At 49.0% G+C, this 22444-nt stretch overlaps 1 protein-coding gene across 2 annotated transcripts in view; it reads right to left on the bottom strand.

Moving 5' to 3' along the window:
• Positions 1 to 22444, bottom strand: part of ASTN2 (astrotactin 2) — a 708908-nt gene that overhangs the window by 251080 nt on the left and 435384 nt on the right. For both annotated transcript variants that reach the window (XM_075015031.1, XM_075015030.1), the window contains exon 13: positions 21237 to 21425. In XM_075015031.1, coding sequence (XP_074871132.1) covers positions 21237 to 21425 — 189 coding nt within the window. The remainder of the gene's footprint in view (positions 1 to 21236; positions 21426 to 22444) is intronic.

Genomic DNA, 22444 nt, shown 5'->3' with positions numbered 1-22444 from the left:
TCACTCAGGGCTGAGCTGTGCAAGGCAGTACAGGATGGGAAGCTTCTTCCCCCCACGCCACACACACTTCCCTGCTCAGCTATGTAAGACCTCTCTGAATTGGGGTCCAGCTCACGTCTGGTGCAATCCTGACTAGGGAGTTTGGTTTTAGACCTGGAGCCACTGCATCTTCATTACTTCCATCCCTCCAGTCCACAGCCACGGGAACTGGGAAAGAAAGAAGCCACAGAGCTATCAAAATTGCAGCCACTGACTCCCCTGCTGCCAGGAACAGTAACTGTTTTGTGGCTGGGTCCCGTGATGAGACACTTCTCAATCCGGTCCCTGGGGCTTGACAAACATCATTGAACTGTGCTGCAGCGCATCCCTGGGAAACAGGCAGCAGTTGCATTCTACAGGAGGGGAGCCTGGGTCTCAGGGTATATGACCTTCACATAGCAGCACAGATGGGTATCAGCACTGGGGTTACATATGTACAGCCTGAATCCCATCCCCAGGCTCTGGCTGTCTTATTCAAGGGGCAGGCAGTGGATTCTGCGAAGCAGCTGATGTGGCTAGTTGGAAATAGGCCTCTTTTCAAAGGTCTGAGGTGGCTTAGTACTCGAGGGGATATCTGCTATTCCAAGTGTCCTCCTCCATTACCTTAATGACAGCAAAGAGATGTGACCCTGTCGGCTCTCATAAGCTAAGCAAGTTGCAGCCTAGTGAATCTTTGGATGGGAAACTGCCCTGCACAAAAGCGAAGTCCATAGAGCAGCATGTATGCCTTCTGCCTGCTAGACTGAAGCTGCCCTGAAAGGGACCGGGCTATGATTATTTCAATGCTTAATGGGAGAGCCAAGGAGACTAAACCAATCAGATCTCTCCTCCCTGCTTTCACTTTGGGGGGTGACATGCATGAACGGGTCTCCAGGACATGTGGGTGCTATTTGCAATTGTTTAAAACACGTTTCTCAAGCAACATTCTTAACTGGGTTGCTAATTACTATTATTTGTACTGCAGCAGCACCTAGCGACTCCCTTAATTTCAGTGGAGCCAGGATTTTCCCTGGATTCTGCCTGTGATTTTTAGAGCAACCTATGGGAGTCTGGTGCCTGGCTTGCACAGCATGCCAGTGAGATTTGGGAACCTTTGAAAACATTCTCCTCTGTGAGCGCGGGAATGGCACAAGCTTGACTACCAGAGATCTGTTGCCTGACATCTCCCCATCTGACTGAGGCTCAGGAGCTGTTTGGGGGAGATGGGGACGCCCGAATTCTGAGGTCCAGCAGGTGGGGGAGCTCATTTTTAAACATCTCTAAACTATGCCTGCACTGGCCATTCTCCATTGTGTGTGCACATGGTGATTCTCTTAACAGCTCAGGTGCTTAAGCTTTTTTTTTTTTTTCTTTGAATCTCTGTTGTTTATCTTTAAAGCTCAGATGAGGCATAAGAGTTTGGAGGGGAGTAAGAAGGGGCTTGAGAAGCCAGCCAACATCAGTGCTAAAACCAGATTACTCATCATGGCTCTATTGCTCTCTTCTCTGCTCCCCACCCCCCGCCCCCATCAGTCCCTCAGGCAACTCTGGCTGCTCTTGTCTACCACCATGGTATTGCAAACGCTAATGAGGTTTGGAAAACAAGAAAAGCACTGCAGCATAGGAGAAACTAATGGGAACGGTTTTGTCTTCCCTCTCACAGTCATTAGGAGCAACGGGAAAACAGCCACCGGCAGTGGCAGATCTGTAATCTCACTACACAATTTCACATGCCGGCACGCTGGCAAAGTCATTTCAGCACAGCTAATGGGCCGACTTTTCCCCAAACCAGTGCCCTCCTTATGCTAGCCAGTGCTCCTGTAGTGTGAGATTTGTGGCAGCACGCCAGCTGGGCATACAGCTTGTGCAAGGTTCCTTACACCAGTGCCTTTGCCAATTGTTTAAGCTGTCAGCCTCTCTGCTAATAATCAGAATCAATGCAGACCACTAGTCTCCTGCAACACTTCCTTCTTGGCTGGGACCCAGTGCCCATCGTTTGGGGGGGAGAGGGGGCCTGGATGAATAAGCCCCCAGATGTGTGCAAAAACAGAAAGAGCTAAGAACAGAGAATTCCCCCAGGGGGCCTCCTGTGTCCGCGTGTTGATGGAGAAGGCAGCACCTGTGAACTCCCTCTTGGGAAACCAGTGGTTAGTCAGCATGTCTCCCTGCCTCTGTCAGACAGCCAGACCATATGGTTAATTAGCTACAATTTGTGACTGCTTCCACGATGCTGCATAGCTGCGTGTGAAGTTAATTATGGAAGCCATGAAATGCTGCACACACTGAGCTGGTGTGGAAGGGCTGCACTTGCGGCACTGGGTGAAGTTTATAATGGTTTCTCAGCCAAGCTCAGGGAGGTGAGAGTTAAAGACCCCCATTTTTGGGCTCAGTGATTTGGATGCACGTTGCCTCTGCCTTGGCTTCATGTGGGCAGCTCCTCTCTGCACTGCTTGCCATCTGCAAGGGCTCCATCCATTTGCATCAATGGGCCATGCTTCTTAAGGACAAGCAGCAATGCCATTTCTGCCTCCAGGTAACCTGACATCTGGTACACTGTGCAATCCCCCTGCAAACAGAGGTAGGAGCAGGGAAGCACCATGTCCTGCTATTCTGTATCAGCCACCTCATCAAACTGGCTGCATTCCCAGCCTCCAGAATGGCAGGCAGGTGGGGAAATGAAGGTGCACTGTGCTTTCTTTCTCCAGGGAGGCTGTGCGAGAGCTTGCCGGCTCCTGAGTCTCTGCCTACGTCAGCCCTCAGACAGTCCAGAATTATTGCTGGGCAAAGATGGAAGTCAGAAGAATGTGTCTATGAAATCAACTGTCTTCAATATGGGAAGAGCGCTTGTACAAAGCAGGATGATCAGTGGTCTTCCGTGACCACTAAAAGTAGGACAACAAGTAATTTGTTTAACTGGAAGCAAGGGAGTTTTAGGTTAAATATTAGGGGGAAAAACCCCTTCAAACTATAAGAATAGTTATGCACTGGACTACTTTACAAAGGAAGATTGTGGAATCCCCATTCTTGGATGCTATTAAGAACATGTTGGACAAACCCCCATCAGAGATGGTATAGGTTTACCTACCTTCACCTCAGAGCAAGGGGCTGGAAGAGTTAACACTTCAAAGACACTCCCAGCCCTTTCTTGCTAGAGCTCTGTCTACCACCAGCATGGCTGGGATGTGGAAAGGGAAAGAGACAGCCATCAGAACATTAGCTTTTGGCAGAGTTCCAGTCTGATCAGCTCATGAAGAATGCTCCTGTGTTTGGCTTGACATCTGCATGTTGGCATTCCAGTGTGACCTGCACAAGGGTTGTGCTTTGGCCTCTGGGGGGGAAAAATAGCTTGGCTTGGGAAGGGGAAAATTGACCAGGCATTCTACTCAGCTGGAGAACTGACACCAAAATCAAGAGAGTCTGAAAGCAGATACCGTTTGACAACAGGCAGATTCCAGTGGTGAAGTTGTAGGGCTCAGAAATCTCTGCTCCGGTATCTACCTGCAGTCATACCACCTGCAGCAATGATTCTCCAGAACCACACACGAGATTAGCCCACAGATGATGCGTCTCTGAGGAACAGTTCCACGTTCACATGATCTAGAGAGTGCGGGTGCATCTTCTCTCGGTGTTATGATTGGCCCAATGCCCATGGTGCTGGTAGGATCATTTTCTCTTTCATTTGATGTACAAAACTGACCTTGTGTGGTCACTGATATTTCCACAACATGTTCCACAGGGACACAAGTTGCTAACCTTAGTGCTCTGACTCAGAGCAACCTCTGGTGATCCAATCTCACCTCTTTTAACCTCCTCCACTCTTCCCGTATTTTCAGGTGAACCTGAGATCCTTCTTCACTTCTGGTTCTAAACTGCTGTGTAGCATGGCTGTGCCAAGTCCAACAATCTGCTGCACCCAGCCTCAGAAGCAACTGAATTCCATCTCTTCAAGGCTATAAAGCACATCACGATCCCTTAGGACAAAAAGTGCTGTATAAATCGAAGCCATTATTGTTATAGCGCCAATTTCTGCCACATTTCTTAATAATATAAATTAACAACATAATAATCCCCAGGTATAACGAGAATCATAAAACTTAGAAATGGAAAAGCCCTAAGAGGTCAGCTAGTCTACTTCCTGCCAGACACTGGCGTGTTCCCACCAAGATAATGAAGGGTGTGTGCATGTGGGGGGGTGCGGGGGGGCTTCATGTACCTTGAGAGCCAATAAAAGAGGAGCCAGAACTAGCCAGCACATGAGTAAGAGCTGCACTGTGGGAAAGGATGAGGGAAACCGCTGACGGTTTGAGAACACACCAGGGAGAAAAGAAGCAAACCCGTAAGTCACCTCAATCCTCTCTGCATTTGAATCTGCCTCAGCATTTAGACGGGCCCCTACTACCCTGGGGTGCGACCCCTGTGCCTACAGTGCTAAAACGTGGCTGGCACTGCTTCAGCTAAAGTTGTAATCCCATTAGCTGATTGCTGTATTCAACCCCTACCCCAGCGTGGGCCAACCACTAGAGTGGAACACATGCTCATGTGGTGCTGGGGTTGAGTCTATGCTCCCCTGCCCCGTGCCTAAGCTCAGGGCCCCTCTCTGGTTTCTTTTGCCCATCTCTCTCTAATTCAGTCCACCTCCTTTCCTGATGGCACATGGACATGACTAGGCCACTTTGGACTTTGGGCAAGAGATGAATTATGCCCTCATCAGCCAGCTGGAATTCAGATGCCCCCTTGTTTCATGCAGCACTTCATCCCACACTGCTCTAGGAACGCTGACTGGCGAGATGCGCTGTCGCCCTGGAATGTGCTGGCCTCAGCCCGAACATCAGGTTTGGTCAAAAACCAAAGCAGCAGCACAGGGAATGAGTTCTGCTGGGAAAGGAACAAAACACTCCTCAGAGGAGCGGCCTCTTGTGCTACTGGGATCACATCACTCACGGGATGGTCATGCCCTAACCAGCTGGACACTAGGATGTCCCCTGTCCCATACAACCTGGGCAGCCTCCTTCTGCATGAGAGCTCCCTAAATCTTCAGGCCAAGTGTGCAGATAAATGCCTAGCTCTGCTTTGCACTAACTCCAGAAAAGGCAGAATTCAGCTCCACCAGAGGCACAGGGCTGCCCTCTCCCCGCCAGCTGTTCAGCTTACACAGAAGAGGCATTTCCAGTCTAAGCTCCTATTCTGACCACATTCACCTCTGTCCCTGTTCTCAGCCCACACACAGACAAGGGGAATTCATCCTCCACACCTGCTCCCAGCCCGAGAGGACATAATTCTGCTCCCTCTGTAGCTGATCAGTTTTCAGGCTGCACAAAGGGTTATTCCACTCTGGGCCCTTGCTGTATCCTTCCACACCTTTCTCTCTCTCTCACACACACACACTCCTCCACTGCTCAGCCCCCCACAATAAGTAATCCTCTCCTCTACTCCTGTTCTGAATCTTACCCACCCCCAACACACAGTCCCCATAAATAGAGCAAATCCATCTTGTGTATCCACTCTGACGCCTGTCCCCTGCCCATGCACAGAGCGGGTAATTCCATCATGTGCCCAAGCTCCACTTCCCTCTTTATACTCACTCTGCATTGAGTGGGATCCTTCCCTGCCTCCCCTGCTGGCCACCCATTGCAGAGAGTGAGGGAGGAGTCTGGGCTCCCCTCCTTTCCGTAGGGGTTTCCCCACCCTTGGCAGATTGCAGTTCTGCCCAATTAGTGTTGCCGGGTGACAGGCTCTGTTTGTGCTGGGTGATTATCTGTGGAAATGCAAATCTGAGCTTTCTTCACCGCAGCAGCTAACAAGATAATGAATATTTTCATCAGCTGCAGAGAACACAAACATCTGCACACACATGCTATCAGGGTGGAGATGGAAAAGTGGTGGAGGGAAAGCCGCATCTCAGTGGATTTGGGAGAAAAGCAGATGCGTAGGTGCTCTGTGGAAGGGAAATTCTCATAAGCATGAGCCTGACCCAAAGTCCATTGAAGCTGATACATGTCTTTCCATTTGGTTCAGTGGATGGGCGATAAGGACACTTGGACAGCAATCCAGATGCACCTCTGGGCTGCGCTGCAGACTGCTGCTCTTAGCAGCCTGTCCCATGATGAAGGGCAGAACCGCTTCTTAGTACAGGCCAATGTGGCACTTCTGTCTACCCGGCTGCTTTTCACAGCCCCCTGGTTTCATCTTCATGGGCCCAACAGACATAGATGGGAACACTGACGGATCTTGGAATCCCATTATAATAGTCACCATGCTGCAACACAGGCAGTATTTGCTGAGGATGAGCTCTTCTGCGAGCAGCTTGGTATTCTGTAGTCTTTGTACATGCCCCTGGACGCTCCTGAAGTACAGAGAAGAACCAAGGCAGCATTGCAGCAGGGTGGTGTGAATGAGGACAGCCCTGTGTTTCTTACTCTCCTGGTCCATGGTTCGGGGGCACAGTACTGCCTGCCACCACAAGGAGGACAGTTTCAAGAGAATGATGTGTGAGCAGGGCTGAGTGGGATGTGGAACCATATCCTCAGATATTTTTTCTCCTTTGTTTTTGTATTTTACTGTATTCACATTGCTCGGGCTGCTACTGGGGGGCGGGGTTCCAGTATGAGTGAGAAAGGACAGGTTCTCAACACAGGTACTCCTTGAGTGTCTTGAAGGCCTTGTCACAGTTTGCTGCTGACTTGTTTTTACCTGGCCTGGCCCTCTTTTATGAGGTCTGTTCACGGTCCAGCATGGCTGGAGAACTCCAGGGCAAAATGCTGATAGTATCCAGCCAATTTAGCTATGAGGGAAGACTGTAAGAACTGGGCTTATTTAGTTTAGAAAAGAGAAGACTTAGAGGGAACATGATTGTGGTTTTCAAGTACCTCAAAGAGGTTACAAGGAGGAGGCAGATAAACTGTTCTGCTTGGCTTCTGTAGATAAGACAAGGAGTAATGGGCTTAAACTGCAGCAAGGGAGGTTTAGGTTGGACATCAGGAAAAACTTCCTAACTGTCAGGGTGATTAAACACTGGAATAAATTTCTGAGGGAGGTTATGGAATCTCCATCACTGGAGATTTTTAAGAGCCGGTTGGACAGACATCTATCGAGGACAGCCTAGACGTTGCTTGTTCCTGCCATAAGGGCACGGGACTGGACTTGATGTCCTCTCAAGGTCCTTCCAGTTCTAGTGTCCTATGATTTTATAATCCCAGGCATTGTTGCACTTGGCTCTTTTCAATGAAGTGACAGGGCAGCTCATTAAAGCCTGGTCACACCTGGCCACATCCCATTGTATCCCCTGGGTACATAAGCTTGCATTTTGCCAGATTTGCTACTGGGGCTGTACCCATGAGGGACTGAAGTACTGTGGCTACCTGTTTTAGGCGGTCCCTCCAATTCTGTCTCTGGGTGATAATGTCGTCCAGATAGGCAGCATCGTACAGTCCGTGGAGTTGGAAAAAAAATCGTCCACCAATCTCTGGAAGGTGGTAGCCGCACTGTGAATGTCAAACAGCATGGTAGGAAACTGGTACAATCCAAAAGGGGAGGGAGAAAGCAACTTGTCCCTGGTAAGGTTCAGAGCAGATACATACTCGGTTGCTCCTAATAATCCATGCACGATTGACATGGGGCTGACATCAAATGTGGATTGCACTGGCTTTGCAGAAGTCTATACAGTAGTGTAGTGGCCCATCCGGCTGAGGGAGCTGGAGAACACCTCTACCAATTCTACATCATTGTCTGAAACCTCTGATAGATTGTAACCCACATTTTCCTGAGCAGAAGGAAGGCTTTCTTCACGTTTTGTCTTGGAGCGCTTTCAACACAATGAAAGATGAAGTGAGCCTTTGGTGACGTAGATAAGAAAACCATAAGGAACAGATTGACAAGAGGTTGGACTTTTGTCCTTTGTTCCAGTTGTAAGGTCTCTACCATCTTTATGAACTCACGGGACTTTTCGCTCAGAACCACGGGTCCTAGTTCAGACTCAGGTGGGGGGCAGGAGTCGAGAAAAAGCCCTTTCCTGACTTTCTAGGCCTTCAGAAGATTCATATGATAAATATTTGGGCAGTGCCAAATTTCATAATTGACAGGGGCTACCTTTCTAAGCTCTCTGAAGGGCCATTGAGAGCAAGCTAACAGGTTAGACTTTGACCAGGAGTAATGACACCCAATCTCCTGACAAATCTTTGTGACCGAGCTCTGCGGTTATGGAAGGTCTCTTCTTTGTGCTGAGCCTCCAGAAGGTTTTATTCTGGTAAATGCTCCCAGTCCTCTGCAACAGGAGAATGCACTGAGCTCCAAGGGCCCTCGCTCTTCCAGCTAGTCTCACAACAGGTCTAGAAAGCCACAGGTTTGTCTTCCATACAGGAACTCAAAGGTGAAAAACTCCCAGAAGGTTGAGAAACTTCCTGGATTGTCAATACTGGGGTGTGGGTTTAGTTGGTTGCAATATTTGAGGATTCACAATCACAAACTTCCTTAACATTTCCACCAATGTTTTAGGAAAACATTCTACTAGGCCAGGTATTTACAGATGTTCGTAGTAACTTTACTTTCAATAGGCTGCACAGTTCCTTCTTCACCCAGGATGTGAAATTTGAGCCTGGGTCTTTCAGAGTTTCTTTAGCGCATCCCACCCAAGAAAACAGTTTCACAAGCTCAGGTGCTACAGTGACTGCATTTGCCAATCATAGTGGAAGGGCCTTGAGGTAAATAATTTAGGATGACAAAGATATGCCAGAAGCCATCAAAATGCTAATCCACGAGTTCCACCAAGCTGTTCCTATCATTTCAATATGGCACATCCAGAAGACAATGTAGAAAGAGAGATGACTTGTGAATACACCTGTGACCTATCAGCTGACAATCTGCACAGATCCGTGGAAGTAACTGACCCCCCCTGGGTTTCAGTTCATGCCCTAATCCTATACTGTTGTTTTTAGTTGGCTAATTCAAGCAGAGCTAGTAGGAGTTTCTCTATCTGGACTGGGAGGCTTACTCCCAGCTGCAGAACAGAGGTATCCTGAGACAGATTAACTAGGTCTCTTAGTTTCTCCATCTGGGAACTGGTGCATTACATGGAATTTCCAACAATAGTCATTCTCTGCTGTAATGCTATTCCCCAGAACCTAAGCTTCCATGGGAAAAATTAAGTTGCCAGTCTGCATGATTGCAAAGAAAGCTTTAATAAAACATGACCAGAGAGTAACTCTGCAGGGGCCATCCTCGCCTTCGAATAAAGGTGGTTTTTTTCCCCTCTCCTTTTTGCCAAGATTTCCATTAGCTCTTTGAAAAACACTCAGTTAGCACCAGCATGGGGCAGGAGGGGAGAAAACAGGCCCACCAAGGTTAACCAGGACTAGCTAATTTGTTGTTGTTCTTGCTGTTGTTAAAGGTGCTAAGCCCTAACTACACCAGGCCCTAAGCAGTGCTTTAAAATATTAATTAAAATGTCAGCCAGGATTTTTAAGCATTCTCCTCCCCACAACCTCCCCCGCTCTGCCCAGAGTCAACATAAGAACATAACAATGGCTGTAATGGGTCAGAACAGGTCCATCATATCTTCCAAAAGTGTCTAATATCAGATGCCCCAGAGGGAGTGAACAGAACAGGTAATCAAGCGATCCCTCTCCTGTCATCCATTTCCAGCCTCTGACAAACAGAGGCCAGGGGCACCATTCCTTACCCTTCCTGGCTAATAGCCATTGGTGGACCCAACTTCCATGAATTTATCTAGCTCTTTTTTGAACCTTGTTAATGTCCTGGTCTTCCCAACATCCTCTGGCAAGAACTTCCACAGGCTGACCATGAGCTGTGTGAAGCAAAACTTCCTTTTCTTAGTTTTAAACCTGCTGCTCATTAATTTTATTTGGTGACACCGATTCTTATGTTATGGACACAAATAAATAACCTTTCCTTATTCACTTTTTCCACAACAGTAATGATTTTATAGACCTCTATCACATCCCCCCTTAGTTTCTTCTTTTCTAAGCAGAAGAGTCACAGTCTTTTTAATTTCTCTTCATATGGCCCCATTCCTAACCCCCAATCATTTTTGTTGTCCTTTTCTCAACCCTTTCTAATGCCAATATATATTTGAGATGAGTTGACCACATCTTTACGCAGTATTCAAGATGTGGTCATACCATGGATTTATATAGTGACAGTAAGATATTCTCCATCTCATTCTCTACCTTTTTTATTGATTCTTAAAATTCTGTTTGTTTTTTGACTGCTGCTGCACTTTGAGTGGATATTTTCAGAGAACTATTCACAATGACTCCAAAATCTCTCCTGAGTGGTTATAGCTAAATCAACGCCCATCATTTTGTATGTATAGTTGGGATTATTTTTCCAATACGCATTACTTTACATTTATCAACATTCAGATTCATTTGCCATTTTGTTGCCCAGTCACTTAGTTTTGTGAGATCTTCTCGAAGCTCTTCGCAATCTGCTTTGTTCTTAACTATCTTGAGGAGGTTACTACTGCCAGCAGATTTTGCCACCTCACTGTTTACCCCTTTCTCCAAATGGCTCCACTGAAGTAGCAGGGTGGCAGGGGCATTTAATGGGACTTCCCTCTTGTGTAATTCCATAGGCTTCAGTGAAGTTATTCCTCCTTTATGCTGGAGCAACACAGAGGAACCAGGGCTCACCTCCCAACTGTATATACAAAGGGCAGGTCAATGTCATGACCATTAACAGGATCTGTAGCTGTGAGAGTTAAGTTAATAAGAGTGATTGATGATTCTCCTGGAGCAGGACAGGAGAGAACTCCTCCTCTTGCTCATTCCCAGGAGTACATCCTTGCACCACCCAACACTTGCACGGAACCTTTTCATCCCTAGATCTCAAAGACCTTTCCAAAGGAGCTCAGTGCTGCTATCCCCATTTTACAGACAGGAAAACTGAGGCATCAAAAGATGAATTCTTGTCCTAGGTCACTAGGCAATTTCTTAATTCCCTAGATGCTGTAAGGTGGAGGAACAGTGCTGGCCAACCACTGTACAGTCAGACATGAGCCACTGTGGGGATGCCAGGCTTGATGGGCCGCTGCTCTGACTGCAGACAAATCTGCAGCCTGATTGAGGACAAATGTAGCAGGAGGAGTGCCCCAGACATAAGCCCTTGTATCAGAGATCTCACATGAAGCAGGACCTGCTCACAGAATCAGGCAAGAACAGGGCTGGTAGTGCAGAAATACACATTCCTAAGCACCGCAAGGTATATGCAGCAGTGCTAGGTTCATGCAGACACATCCCAGTATCAAGTGATATCCAAACATCCTGTTATTACACCCACTGGCTCAGCCACTGTCATGGCCCCACTGGGCTCAGTATTCTATTGTCAGAGCCAGTCGCGGCTCCAAACAGCCCACAGCATTGCTAGAGAGGCAGCAGAAGGGGAAGCTGGTGAGGGGTGATTTGCCCAAGGGTCACATGGGAGGACAGTAGCAGAACTGGGGGAGAACCCAGATCTCTGAAGCCCAGCTTAGATCCCTTTCCATTGGGCCTTGTTGGGTGTGGATGACTGATGTGTAGAAGAGTCTGTGGATCAGGCTGCTGGTTGCTACTGTGCACGTGATCCAGAGGGCTGGAACTGGGGTAAGATGCCACAGAGGTGCCACCCGCTGAGGATCCAGCAGGGGACACTGCTTCTGAATGCAGCGTGGTTGCGCACTCAAAGCCCCTCGGCTGGCCAGGCCACATCATCCCATTCCCATGTTCCTTGAGGTGATGCTTGGTACTACTTCCCATGGCAGCTCCTCAGTGAGCATTTGGAAGTATAATGAATTTAAAGTCTGTAACTATCTTATATTAATTGCATCGATTCTTCCGTTCCCCCCCCACACCATCTTCTCTCTGAAACACCTGAGCGCAGCAATTATAATTGGAATGTTTGTTATTCCGACGCCGGAAAGGCCTGCACCTCCCTGCACCCCAAATGGCTTGTTCACCTATTAGCCGTCAGGTATGGATAACGGAAAGAGCTCCTTTCCGGTGGCGGGCTTCCATTTCATTCCTCTTATTATTTGTTGCTGTGATTCTACTAACGCTCCTGGCTCAGAAGCCGCAGACAGAATGGTGACAGTTCCCCATCCCTGCCTGATGCCACAGGCATGGCGTCTAAGGACTGCGCCAACATGCATTGGCTGCCGTGGTGGTGGAGTCTCTTGCAATTCAGTGCCGTTGTGCTGCCTGCAGAAAAGCTTGCTCTGTTGACTCTCACGCTTCATGCAGCCTGGTGCTGCAAAATCCACAGTCGATTGTTGTGTTATTAACAGACCGATCCTGTGAGCCCCCATGGGGAGCTCCATTTTGTGAGTGCCCTGTCCACAGCTGCTGCAGATGCTTAGAAGAGAGGTGATAATCTGGCCTGCATGCCAGTGTAACCTGCAAGGGAGCTAAGTTCCCTTGCCACAAACCCAGGTGTAACATGGGGGGTAAATGGCCCCGCTGTGGTCAAATGTTTGGCTGAATCTGGGTGTGCTCCCTGCATGCTCTCCCAGCTCTGTGCGGACAGCTGGTGAAGCAGACCTCAAGCAAACCTCCCAAAGAGCACAAGATCAGTTACGGTATGAAGGCAGGGAGCCAACTTAAATAGCACCTGGCAGACTTAACAAGGATACTAAGCCACGAACGACTGCAACAATGGACACAGCTTAATTTGAGGTGGGACGTTCCGCTGTCCCCTAGTTTGGCCAAGGGTACTCCCACTGAAATACATTTTATATTCTGATCTAAGCAAGTCACCATCACCCTGACTTTATCATTGTGTTCCTGTGATCTTTGGGGAATGTTTTTGTACCATCCTTAATAGTAATAGGTTCTGATGGTGCCCCAAGCAATGGATGATGCCAGTTTGGTAGGTAAGGAGGGCCCACAGCATGCTCCCACCCACAGTAACCACCTCCCTTTAAAATCATGACTCCATATGTGACAGCCCGCATCTCAGCTGAGACACTGGAGATGGAACTGGAGACCTGCACAACTACAAAAGTGAGATGAAAAAGCTCCCTAGCATGAGGCTGTAGCTAACTAATACCCTCTGGGGATTGGCATAGGGGGGCCCTGTAATACACACTCACCAGTGAGCTACTTGTACCTCCCTGAATCATAGAATGCTAGGACTGGAAGGGACCTTGAGAGGTCATCGAGTCCAGCCCCCTGCCCTCATGGCAGGGCCAAGTACTGTCTAGACCAGCCCTGATAGACATTTATCTAACCTGTTCTGAAATATCTCCAGAGATGGAGATTCCACAATCTCCCTTGGCAATTTATTCCAGTGTTTGACCACCCTGGCAGTTAGGAACTTTTTCCTAATGTCCAACCTAAACTTCCCTTGCTGCAGTTTAAGCCCATTGCTTCTTGTTCTTTCCTCAGAGGCCAAGAAGAACAAGTTTTCTCCCTCCTCCTTATGACACCCTTCTAGATACTTGAAAACGGCTATCATGTCCACCCTTAATCTTTTTTTCAAACTAAACAAGCCCAATTCTTTCAGCCTTTCTTCATAAGTCATGTTCTTTAGAGCTTTGATCATTCTTGCTGCTCTTTTCTGGACCCCTTCCAATTTCTCCACATCCTTCTTGAAATGCAGCACCCATATCTGGACACAATACTCCAGCTGAAGCCTAACCAGCACAGAGTAGAGTGGAAGAATAACTTCTCATGCCTTGTTCACAACACACCTGTTAATGCATCCCAGAATCATGTTTGCTTTTTTGCAACAGCATCACAATGTTGACTCATTTAGCTTGTGGTCCACTATAACCCCTGGATCCCTTTCTGCCATACTCTGTCCTAGACAGTCGCTTCCCATCCTGTACGTATGAAACTGATTGTTCCTTCCTAAGTGGAGCACTTTGCATTTGTCTTTACTAAACTTCATCCTGTTTACTTCAGACCATTTCTCCAATTTGTCCAGATCATTTTGAATTTTGACCCTAACCTCCAAAGCAACCCCTCCTAGCTTGCTATCATCTGCAAACTTAATAAGCATACTGTCTATGCCAATATCTAAATTGTTGATGAAGTTACTGAACAGAACCGGTCCCAATACAGACCCCTGAGGAACCCCACTTGTTATACCTTTCCAGCAGGGTTGAGAACCATTAATAACTACTCTCTGAGTACGGTTACCCAGGCGGTTTTGCACCCACCTTATAGTAGACCCATCTAAGTTGTTTTTGCCTACTCTATTGATAAGAATATCATATGAGACCATGTCAAATACCTTACTAAAATCTAGGTATACCACATCCACCACTTTTCCCTTATCCACAAGGCTCGTTATCCTATCAAAGAAAGCTATCAGAACTGAACTGACTGTGGCAATACACCTTTACCACTCCAGGGGCAGCAGTGAGCTTTGCAATCAAATTGGGGGAGCGCCTGGCAGTTGGGCAGGAGACACTGCCCTGGTGCAGCTGTCAGCTGAGGCTGGGGGCCATGGGGGTATTTCCTAGGAGTCCCTCAGAAAAAATTTGCAATGACTGATAGTGAGGCAACGAAGTCATCTGGGGCCTTAGGCCAGATCCAGGGCTAACCAGGAGAAGACTTTCAGTGGGTTCTCTGCAGCTCTCCAGCTCAACCAGACAGTCATGATATGCTGGCTCTGACCCTTTATGGAGAGCTTCAGCATGTTATTTAATAAAACCTCTGATGTGCCACAAACTTTCAAGGTGTTTCCACACCCAGCCCATCCAAATAGATCCCAGAGAAAGCAAATCGTTTGTGTGGCTTTGGACAACCCTATGAAAGGTGGCTGGACCTTCCGACTGTAAGAAATAAAGGCTCTCTACGGCTCCACTCCCCTGCATTGAAACCCCCCTGGCTATGTCACAGCAGTCAAGATTTTGGGTGAGGGTGCTGTCTTGGCAATCTGCCTCTGCGGTTCACTTGGTGCATGTGTGTGTATTATCTGGGGAGGGGAGGAGGAGGAAGGAGGGAAGCTGGGATGGGGGAGCAGGGAGGCAGTCATTTCAGGCAGGCTCCAGAGGAGCTGTCAGCAGAGCCCCGCAATCATGGCTAAGTTTTATTACGGAACGATAGGCGATGAGGGGAAAAGGAGTGACAGGTTTAAAATTAACTTGCCAAACTCCCCATCAATATTATGACAATTCTCCACATCAGTTCAGTGACCCGGCACGCTGCCTGACAACAGCAACAAAACTTTGCCAGAACAAACCCTTCCTTGGGCCCTCCGCTGTGGCAGTGGCAGCAGTAATTCTTTGCTGAGGGTGAAAGTCCCCAACTCTCAGCCTGCTCTTCGATTTGCATTCCCCACACCTGTCCCTGCCCAGGCTGGCCCCTCAGGCAGAAATGCTGCCCTGCTGAGACAGACCACCTCACCCCAGGCAGATGGCTTTCGCTTTCAGCAGAGCCCTCGCTGCCGGGGCACTGCTGCCTGGTACCCAAGGTTACATGACGCAAAGCAGTTTCCAGTTCTCCCTGAGTCAAGATCTTATCCCCCATCCTCAGCAGCGCTGGCCTGTTTCATTTCCAGTTCCCTGTGGTGTCCAAGCACCTCCTAATCGCTAGTGGACTTTATTGTTGACAGCAGATGATGCAGGAAGCTACCATCCCCACATGGCAGCTGCGAAACTGAGGTGAGGCTAACTGACCAACTTGCAGTCACTCAGGGAACAGAATCCACGACTCCCCAGCTCCATTCAGTCTTTAGGACATATCTACGCTTAACATGCTACAGCTGCTGCAGTGCTTCAGAGGAGATGCTGCCAATGTGTTCTCCCCTCAGCCCTGGCAACCCACTACCCTGGAGCTCTAAAACTCTTTGGATTTTGTTTCTCCCATACAAAAAATATTTTTTTTATTTGGGGTTTCAGTTGATGACCCCCAGCTCTGTCCAAAGATGTCATTGTCGACAAAACTCAGTCATCACGTTCTCAACACCCAAACCTCGACCAGTTCTACTCATAAGCTCCTTGGAGCAGGAACCTCAATCTCTCACTCGTCCATTACATGCTGTCACACCTGCAGGGCTAGGAAATAGTTCGCAGGAATAATTAATGAATGCCAGAATCATAGAATTATAGAATCCTAGGGCTGGAAGGGACCTCAGGAGGTCACCGAGTCCAGCCCCCTGCCCAAAGCAAGATCAACCCCCACTAAAGCATCCTAGCCTGGATTTAGTCAAGGCAGGACTTAAACACTTCTAGGGATAGAGATTCCAGCACCTCTCTAGGTAATGCATTCCAGTGCTTCACGACCCCCCTGGGGAAATAGTTTTTCCTCATATCCAACCTACACCTCCCACCTCTTAAGACCATTGCTCCTTGTTCTGCCATCTGTCACCACTGAGCACAGCCTCTCTCTATCCTCTTTAGAGCCTCCTTCAGGAAGTTGAAGCCTGCTATCAAATCGTCCCTCACTCTTCTCTTCTGCAAACTGAATAAGCCCAAATCCCTCAGCATCTCCCTGTAGAGATAGCGCCAGTGAATGAGCTACAAGTAGTGCTGCTAACTGTTCCCTCCACGGTCCATGAACTGGACGGTGGCATTGAAGGATGTTGTGATAGGGACAGATGTTCATTCCCCCTAGCACATACACTCAGGATGCTTTAATTATTGTGGTGGGTAAGACATGTCTGCTGCTTCCCAGAGTTGGATGAACTGAGAGGCTCAACCTATGCACACACATTAGCTTTCCCATCTCCCTGATGTAGACAAACAAGAACTATCTGCAGTGGCTAGGTGACTGGGGAAGTAGAGCTCCAGGCAACAGCATGTGTAATGCAGTGATAGTAAAGGGACAGAACTAAGATCTCAAGCCCAATTTGGTTCTCTTCCTTCAGCCTGGTGTGTAATCCTACCCAATCCTTGATCTGATCTAGGTCTGAAGGTGGCTGTGACAGGCTAATGGTGCCATAGGGAGATCCCACCTGCATTCCAGAACAGCCCCACACCTCAAGCTGCACGATGGGTGGAAAGCCATATCCGGCAACCAAAGGGCAGGGCCCACTGCCTCCTCCTAGGTGGCAGTGGGGTTCTCCAGCACTGAACGGTGGCACATCCAGCTGCCTGACTCTTAACGTCATCCCCTGGAAATCCAGCCTCGGCTGGAGAGGGCAACGCTTGTAGAGCCCAACGCCTTCCCCCAAGGCCATGCGAGGATGACTGAGATGGCAGTCTTCACTAAGGACATGGAAGATAAGCCAACATGAGAAATGGGCAGCATTTAAAGGATTGTTGCAGCTGCATAACGAAGGGATCCCAGCAGGTCTAAATCCCTTTAAAATACTCAGCCCTTTGTTCTGATAGCAGGTTCTTGCTCCTACTTCGGCAAAATAGGCTTTTAATCCCTGGTATTAGGTACTTTCCTGCTATGTTTCAAATGTACCAAATTAAGGGCTGCTTGAACAGCTGGTATCTTAATGCTCAGAGAGGTTCTTGAATATATATGAAAATCAGAGGCAAATTACATCTTTTAGTTAATAATTTCTTCTCCATTAACCTCCTTCCTGTCCCTTGTTAGGGGATGATGTAATGGTGTTTCTACACCACCGCCCTCCACAGAGAGCAGACTGAGTGACTCCAGGGGAGGATGCAGAATACGCTGGTGTATGTGCAGGCGGGCAGGCGGAGAGTCTCAGTTTTAGCTAATATTCTCAGAACAAACAGGCTAATTTTAAATAGGAATCAAAGCCAGCACCAGCCTCTCCACCACAGGGAGCGATCTCTAATGCAAAAAATTGGTATCCTGAGCCCTGCACATTATACTGAGTCACGCAAATGAGCTAATAGTACAGAGGTGCCGAGGATAGAGTAGAACAAGACCCCTCCCACCGTCGCCCATGCATTCATGCCTCCCTGATCCTACCTCTTTTGCCCACTCTCAGTGGATGCTGCAAGTTCTCCTCTTCTATTCAGCAACCACAGCTGCCTCCTCTCCCACCGCTGCAGTGCTGCTTTTATCCCATAGCCATTCTGTTCCTGTCCTATGCAGAAGTTGGGCGCAGGACCAGAGCCTCCACCAGTTGAACTGACATCACCCTGCTGCTTTCAATGACGTCCACAGTTCACAGGTCTTGCCTGTAAGGCCATGGACAAATTTTGTCCTTATTTGGACAAAATCTAACCCTCCCTGTCCCCTTATGCCCCAGGGATGTTGTGGTAGGAGGTATGTTGGTGATGGAAACCCACAATTTGTGCGCCCAGGAGACCATTAGATCATCTGTTCTAAGCTCCAGTCTGCAAAACAATAGCTCAGATTAGACAAAACATTTCACTCCTTGGAAGACCGAACTGGTCTGGGCCACAGCTAGAGAAGAGGTGCAACTCATGTATCCCCACGTGTCTGCAAGGGCCGGGAAATGACTGAACTGGCTTGAGGAGACATAGCTTGTGCTAGGTGTCATGGTGCTAGCATGCTAAGCCAACAGGGAGAGGCTAGCTGTCCCGAGAGCGCACCCGTCAGAGATACTAGGTACAACACATACAGAGAGTGTCCTGGTGCTCGTGTTGCCATGGCTACCTTGTAGTTTCAACATGGGAGCTCAATGAGAGTCAGCGACTGTGCATCGAGAGCCCTGAGTGGATATAAAAGTGGTATCCGCATTTGCATCCTCATCGGAAAAAACTGATCTGCAGCTATCTGCCCCCACGAGCGCGGATCCCTTGGATATCGGCACATATGCGGGGGCTAAGTAGGTCACCTCCACCTGGGCATTGCAACTCCAGTTCCAAGGGCCGACATACTCAGGAAGAAGATTTCCTGTGCCACCTCAGAGCACTGGCTCACCTTGTCTGTGGTACGGGATCCAACCGAGATCAAGCCTGATGCTTCAACAGAAGGAAACCCTCCTACCACCCAGACTGCAACTGGCCAATGGTGCATCCTTCCTGACCCACAATAGCAACTTTCTGAAGCCCTGATGCATGAAACTTGATTGCAGTCATCGTCTTAATGCAGAGCTGCCGGTGTAACAAAGGGGAGCACACAGAGTTCTGTGCAGGTAGCACATCAGGTGGGGAAAGCGCATTTACAGTCTCAGCTTCCATTGGCATCCTTCTTTTGACCCCACAGCCAGAAGCAGAGGGACCAGATATCTCAGACCCTCCCCAAGTCAGGGTTTTTTGGACTCTGAGCCCTGGGATGTTTGGAATGCAGGTGTAATACAGGGCAGGAGGGTACAACAGGTGGTAAAGTTCAGCTCTCAAATGACCAGAGTCCTTCAGCTGCATCACACAAACCCTAGCATGTCTCAGCAGATTCAGATGAACAACCGCATGCCTTGAAGCCCAGGGCCATGAATGCAGCACGGCTCCGGGCTGAGGGGGAAGGCACTTGCTGATGAAAACCAAACGGAGAAGGAGAAATTTCTCCTGGTGGCATCTCTCACCATGCAACACTCCCAAGGAAAAATCCCCAATGTTGCCAGGGCTAAGCTGGGTGCTTTAGAGAAATTCCAGCCATAAATTGAAAACATTACATAGGCAAAACTGGATGAGGAGGGGGAGTAAATCTTCCCCTTTGCCATTTCCAGAGTGGCCTGACACACCCTGAGAGCACTGTTCCACTTCCTAGGTTGAGATCAGCTCACAGTGCAGCAGGCATGGCCTTCTGGTTCTGATTCGGACCTGACTATGAGCCAGTGGGAGAAAGGAGCAGGATCAGGCCTCCCCATCCAGCCTTCCAGCTCGGGGACAGACTGGGCTGGCCTGATGCTGACTCACCACAGGGGTAGGAAGAGTCTTTAGCACAAAGCCCAAGGCTGGGTGGGCTCTGGCACTGCTTGGGCCCAAAGCCAGCTGGCCTCCACCATCAGGAATGAAGCAATGTGTCTCCCAACACAGAACAGGGTTATAAAACCTCACTGGCTTTACAAGTCAGATGCAGCCTGGCAGATGGTTCCTCACTTGCCTTTCAAACTCCACATCAAGAGGAAGCACTTCTGGAGGCCCTGGTGCTGCCTCAGCCTCGTACTGAGTGTGTGTGAGCCATGCTGAGTGAGGGGGTGGGGAAAGGAAAGAGGCAGCGCTCTCCCTAAGGATGTCTCTCTGTTGGGATGTTTTTTGTTTAAAAGTGACTTACCTCTGAAAGCCAGAACCCCTCTCGGCAGTGGTGGCAGCCCAGGTGGAAACACATCTGCATTGGAACCCTTGATCCCCATGTTTCCTTTCAGGCAGCAACAAACAGCACCCTCAGCCAGGCTGATCTCTGGGCAAGGGGAAGGCTGCTTTAAACAAATCCCCCAGCACTGGGGCCTGGTAAGGCCATGAGAGAGGTGGGAGAGCAAACTGAAATCCCAGCAGGGGCATCTTGGAGCCTTGAGGACAACAACAGAGACTGGAGCTGGTTATGATTTGTGTGAGACTCTGATGGTCACACATGAAGAGGCTCTCTAGGCTGGTGGGGTTCAGGAAACTCCCAGGCCTGCTCGTCCGTCAAGGAAAAAAGCACACAGCAGAGATTTCCAATCTGTATTCCTGTCTCCATTCCAGAGCCACCCCCCCCAAGGATAGCCATAAGAGGAAGGGAACTGAAGGACAACATGCAAGGAAAACTGCCTTCGCACACTGTCACTTCTGGCTAAGGCTGCTGATCTGCAGACACCACATCAAATAGTTGGGAGCTCAGTCTGCCAACGCTTTCTGAGCGCAGAATAGAGCAGGGCCGCTCCGCAGGTCTGGTTCTACATTCCCCAGCGTCAGCGCAAAACAAAGCCAGCATTCAGCACAAATACACCACTTGGGAGATGTTACACACACGACTGGAGAAAGCCTTACTGCTGGATTGTAAGAGAGGCAGAGCACACTCAGCTGTGATGGGAATCCAAGGGAGCTGTGAGGTCTTGGCGATGGAGAAGAATGAGGCCACTGAAGAACACTTTGTAGGGAACAACCCTGAATCAGACCCTGGTGTGGCTGGGAGGGATATGGAATAACTCCCATGAGAACAGAATCTGAGGGGAGGTGTTTCGTTAAAGAACCTTTGAAGTCAATGGAGCCAAGCCAGTTTACACCAGCTGAAGTTCTGGCCCCACAAAGTGATACCCCTCAGACAGAAACAACCTCTCGGCATTTTTCCCACCTCTATTTTCTTTGAGTTGCACCAAGCTCTCATATATCACTACTGCAAGACTGAGCTCTTGAAAGCTAAGCTCTCCATCACCTCCTCTTTGAGGTCCCTTTTTCAACCTTCCTTATCATGAGGGGACATCTCAAACATCTATTATCTACCCGACCCAGGTAGGGAGTGAGGCAGTACCTGAAGGTCATCTGGAACACCTGGCCTTGATTGACATGCTGGGTCCGGTTGTTGTAGCCATGCAACATCTCGCCAAAGAGGGTGTCATTGAATTTGGCATCCGGCTTCAAGCACTTGGGGCCCTCACAGATGTCAGACAGCATGAGGCAGGATTTGCCATCTGGAGCAAGCTTGTATTCCTCCACACACCTGGGGAACAACACAGAATGGGTCAGACAGACAGACAGCCGCATGCATGCACCATACCCGATGCCCAGTCGGGGTGTGTAGTGATTTGAGTCCTGCTGTGGAAAGCCTCTTCTCAGGACAGGAGACTCAGTGGGATAAGAACAATGGAAGGAACCAAGCCAGCTGACAGGAAGGAACCCACAGGATCTGGGGAATAAGAGTGCAGTGAACAATTCAAGGGAGTCACATGATTTAACATCTGCAATGGGCGAGTGCACAAGGCCTAGAGAGCCAACAAAATATTAGCACCAGGCGTGGCACTGGAAACCTAGGGAGAGCTGGGGAGAGCTCCTGGAGACCACAGCAGAAGCCTGGAAGTTACCAACCCTTTGTATTCTTGCCTCATGGTCAGCAGCTAATTTACAGCGCCACGGACGGCTGCAGCAGGGCTGCCACTCCCGGTGCCCACCAGCTGCCATTGGAGACAGCAATGCATATTCTGGGCTCCCTGTGGGTAGGCTGGGTAGCATAAGGCAGCTGTCAGGTAGAAACGCCGGTACCAGGGTCACAAGGTAATGTGCTCTCGCTGCTTTGCTCAGGTTGCAGGGTTTAGACGATTCAGCTCAAATGTCCCACCCTTTCCAAGCTCACAAGCCCCCACCTACCCAGCATGTGCTCAGAAATGAACAGAAATTAAGCCCCGTGCCTGATGGCAGAATTTGGTGCCACTACTTATTGTCTGTTTAGCTGCTTCATTTCACACCCTCCCTCCCAATACTGGTACAGACACACAAGCCAAGATCCTGATAGCACACGTAAGACAGAGAACACTGCCCCCGGTTTGAGTCAGTAGTTCCAATCCCAGAGATGTGAGCCCCCAGGCCTTTTCTTCCTCTCTCCCACTGTTCATTTCCAGTTCCTCTTCACCACTTTGCACCACTGGGCAAAGGAGGCAAGCATTGTGTCGTCCCTCTTTAACAGATGGGAACACCGCAGCACAGAAAGTGGGACACGATTAACCCACTGCTTACACGGGAGTT

Source organism: Carettochelys insculpta, chromosome 21 (genome assembly GCF_033958435.1).
Source record: "Carettochelys insculpta isolate YL-2023 chromosome 21, ASM3395843v1, whole genome shotgun sequence".
Taxonomy (NCBI): Eukaryota; Metazoa; Chordata; order Testudines; family Carettochelyidae; genus Carettochelys; species Carettochelys insculpta.
The sequence above is the reverse complement of the archived record's forward strand: the minus strand, read 5'-3'. Positions and strand labels throughout refer to the sequence as shown.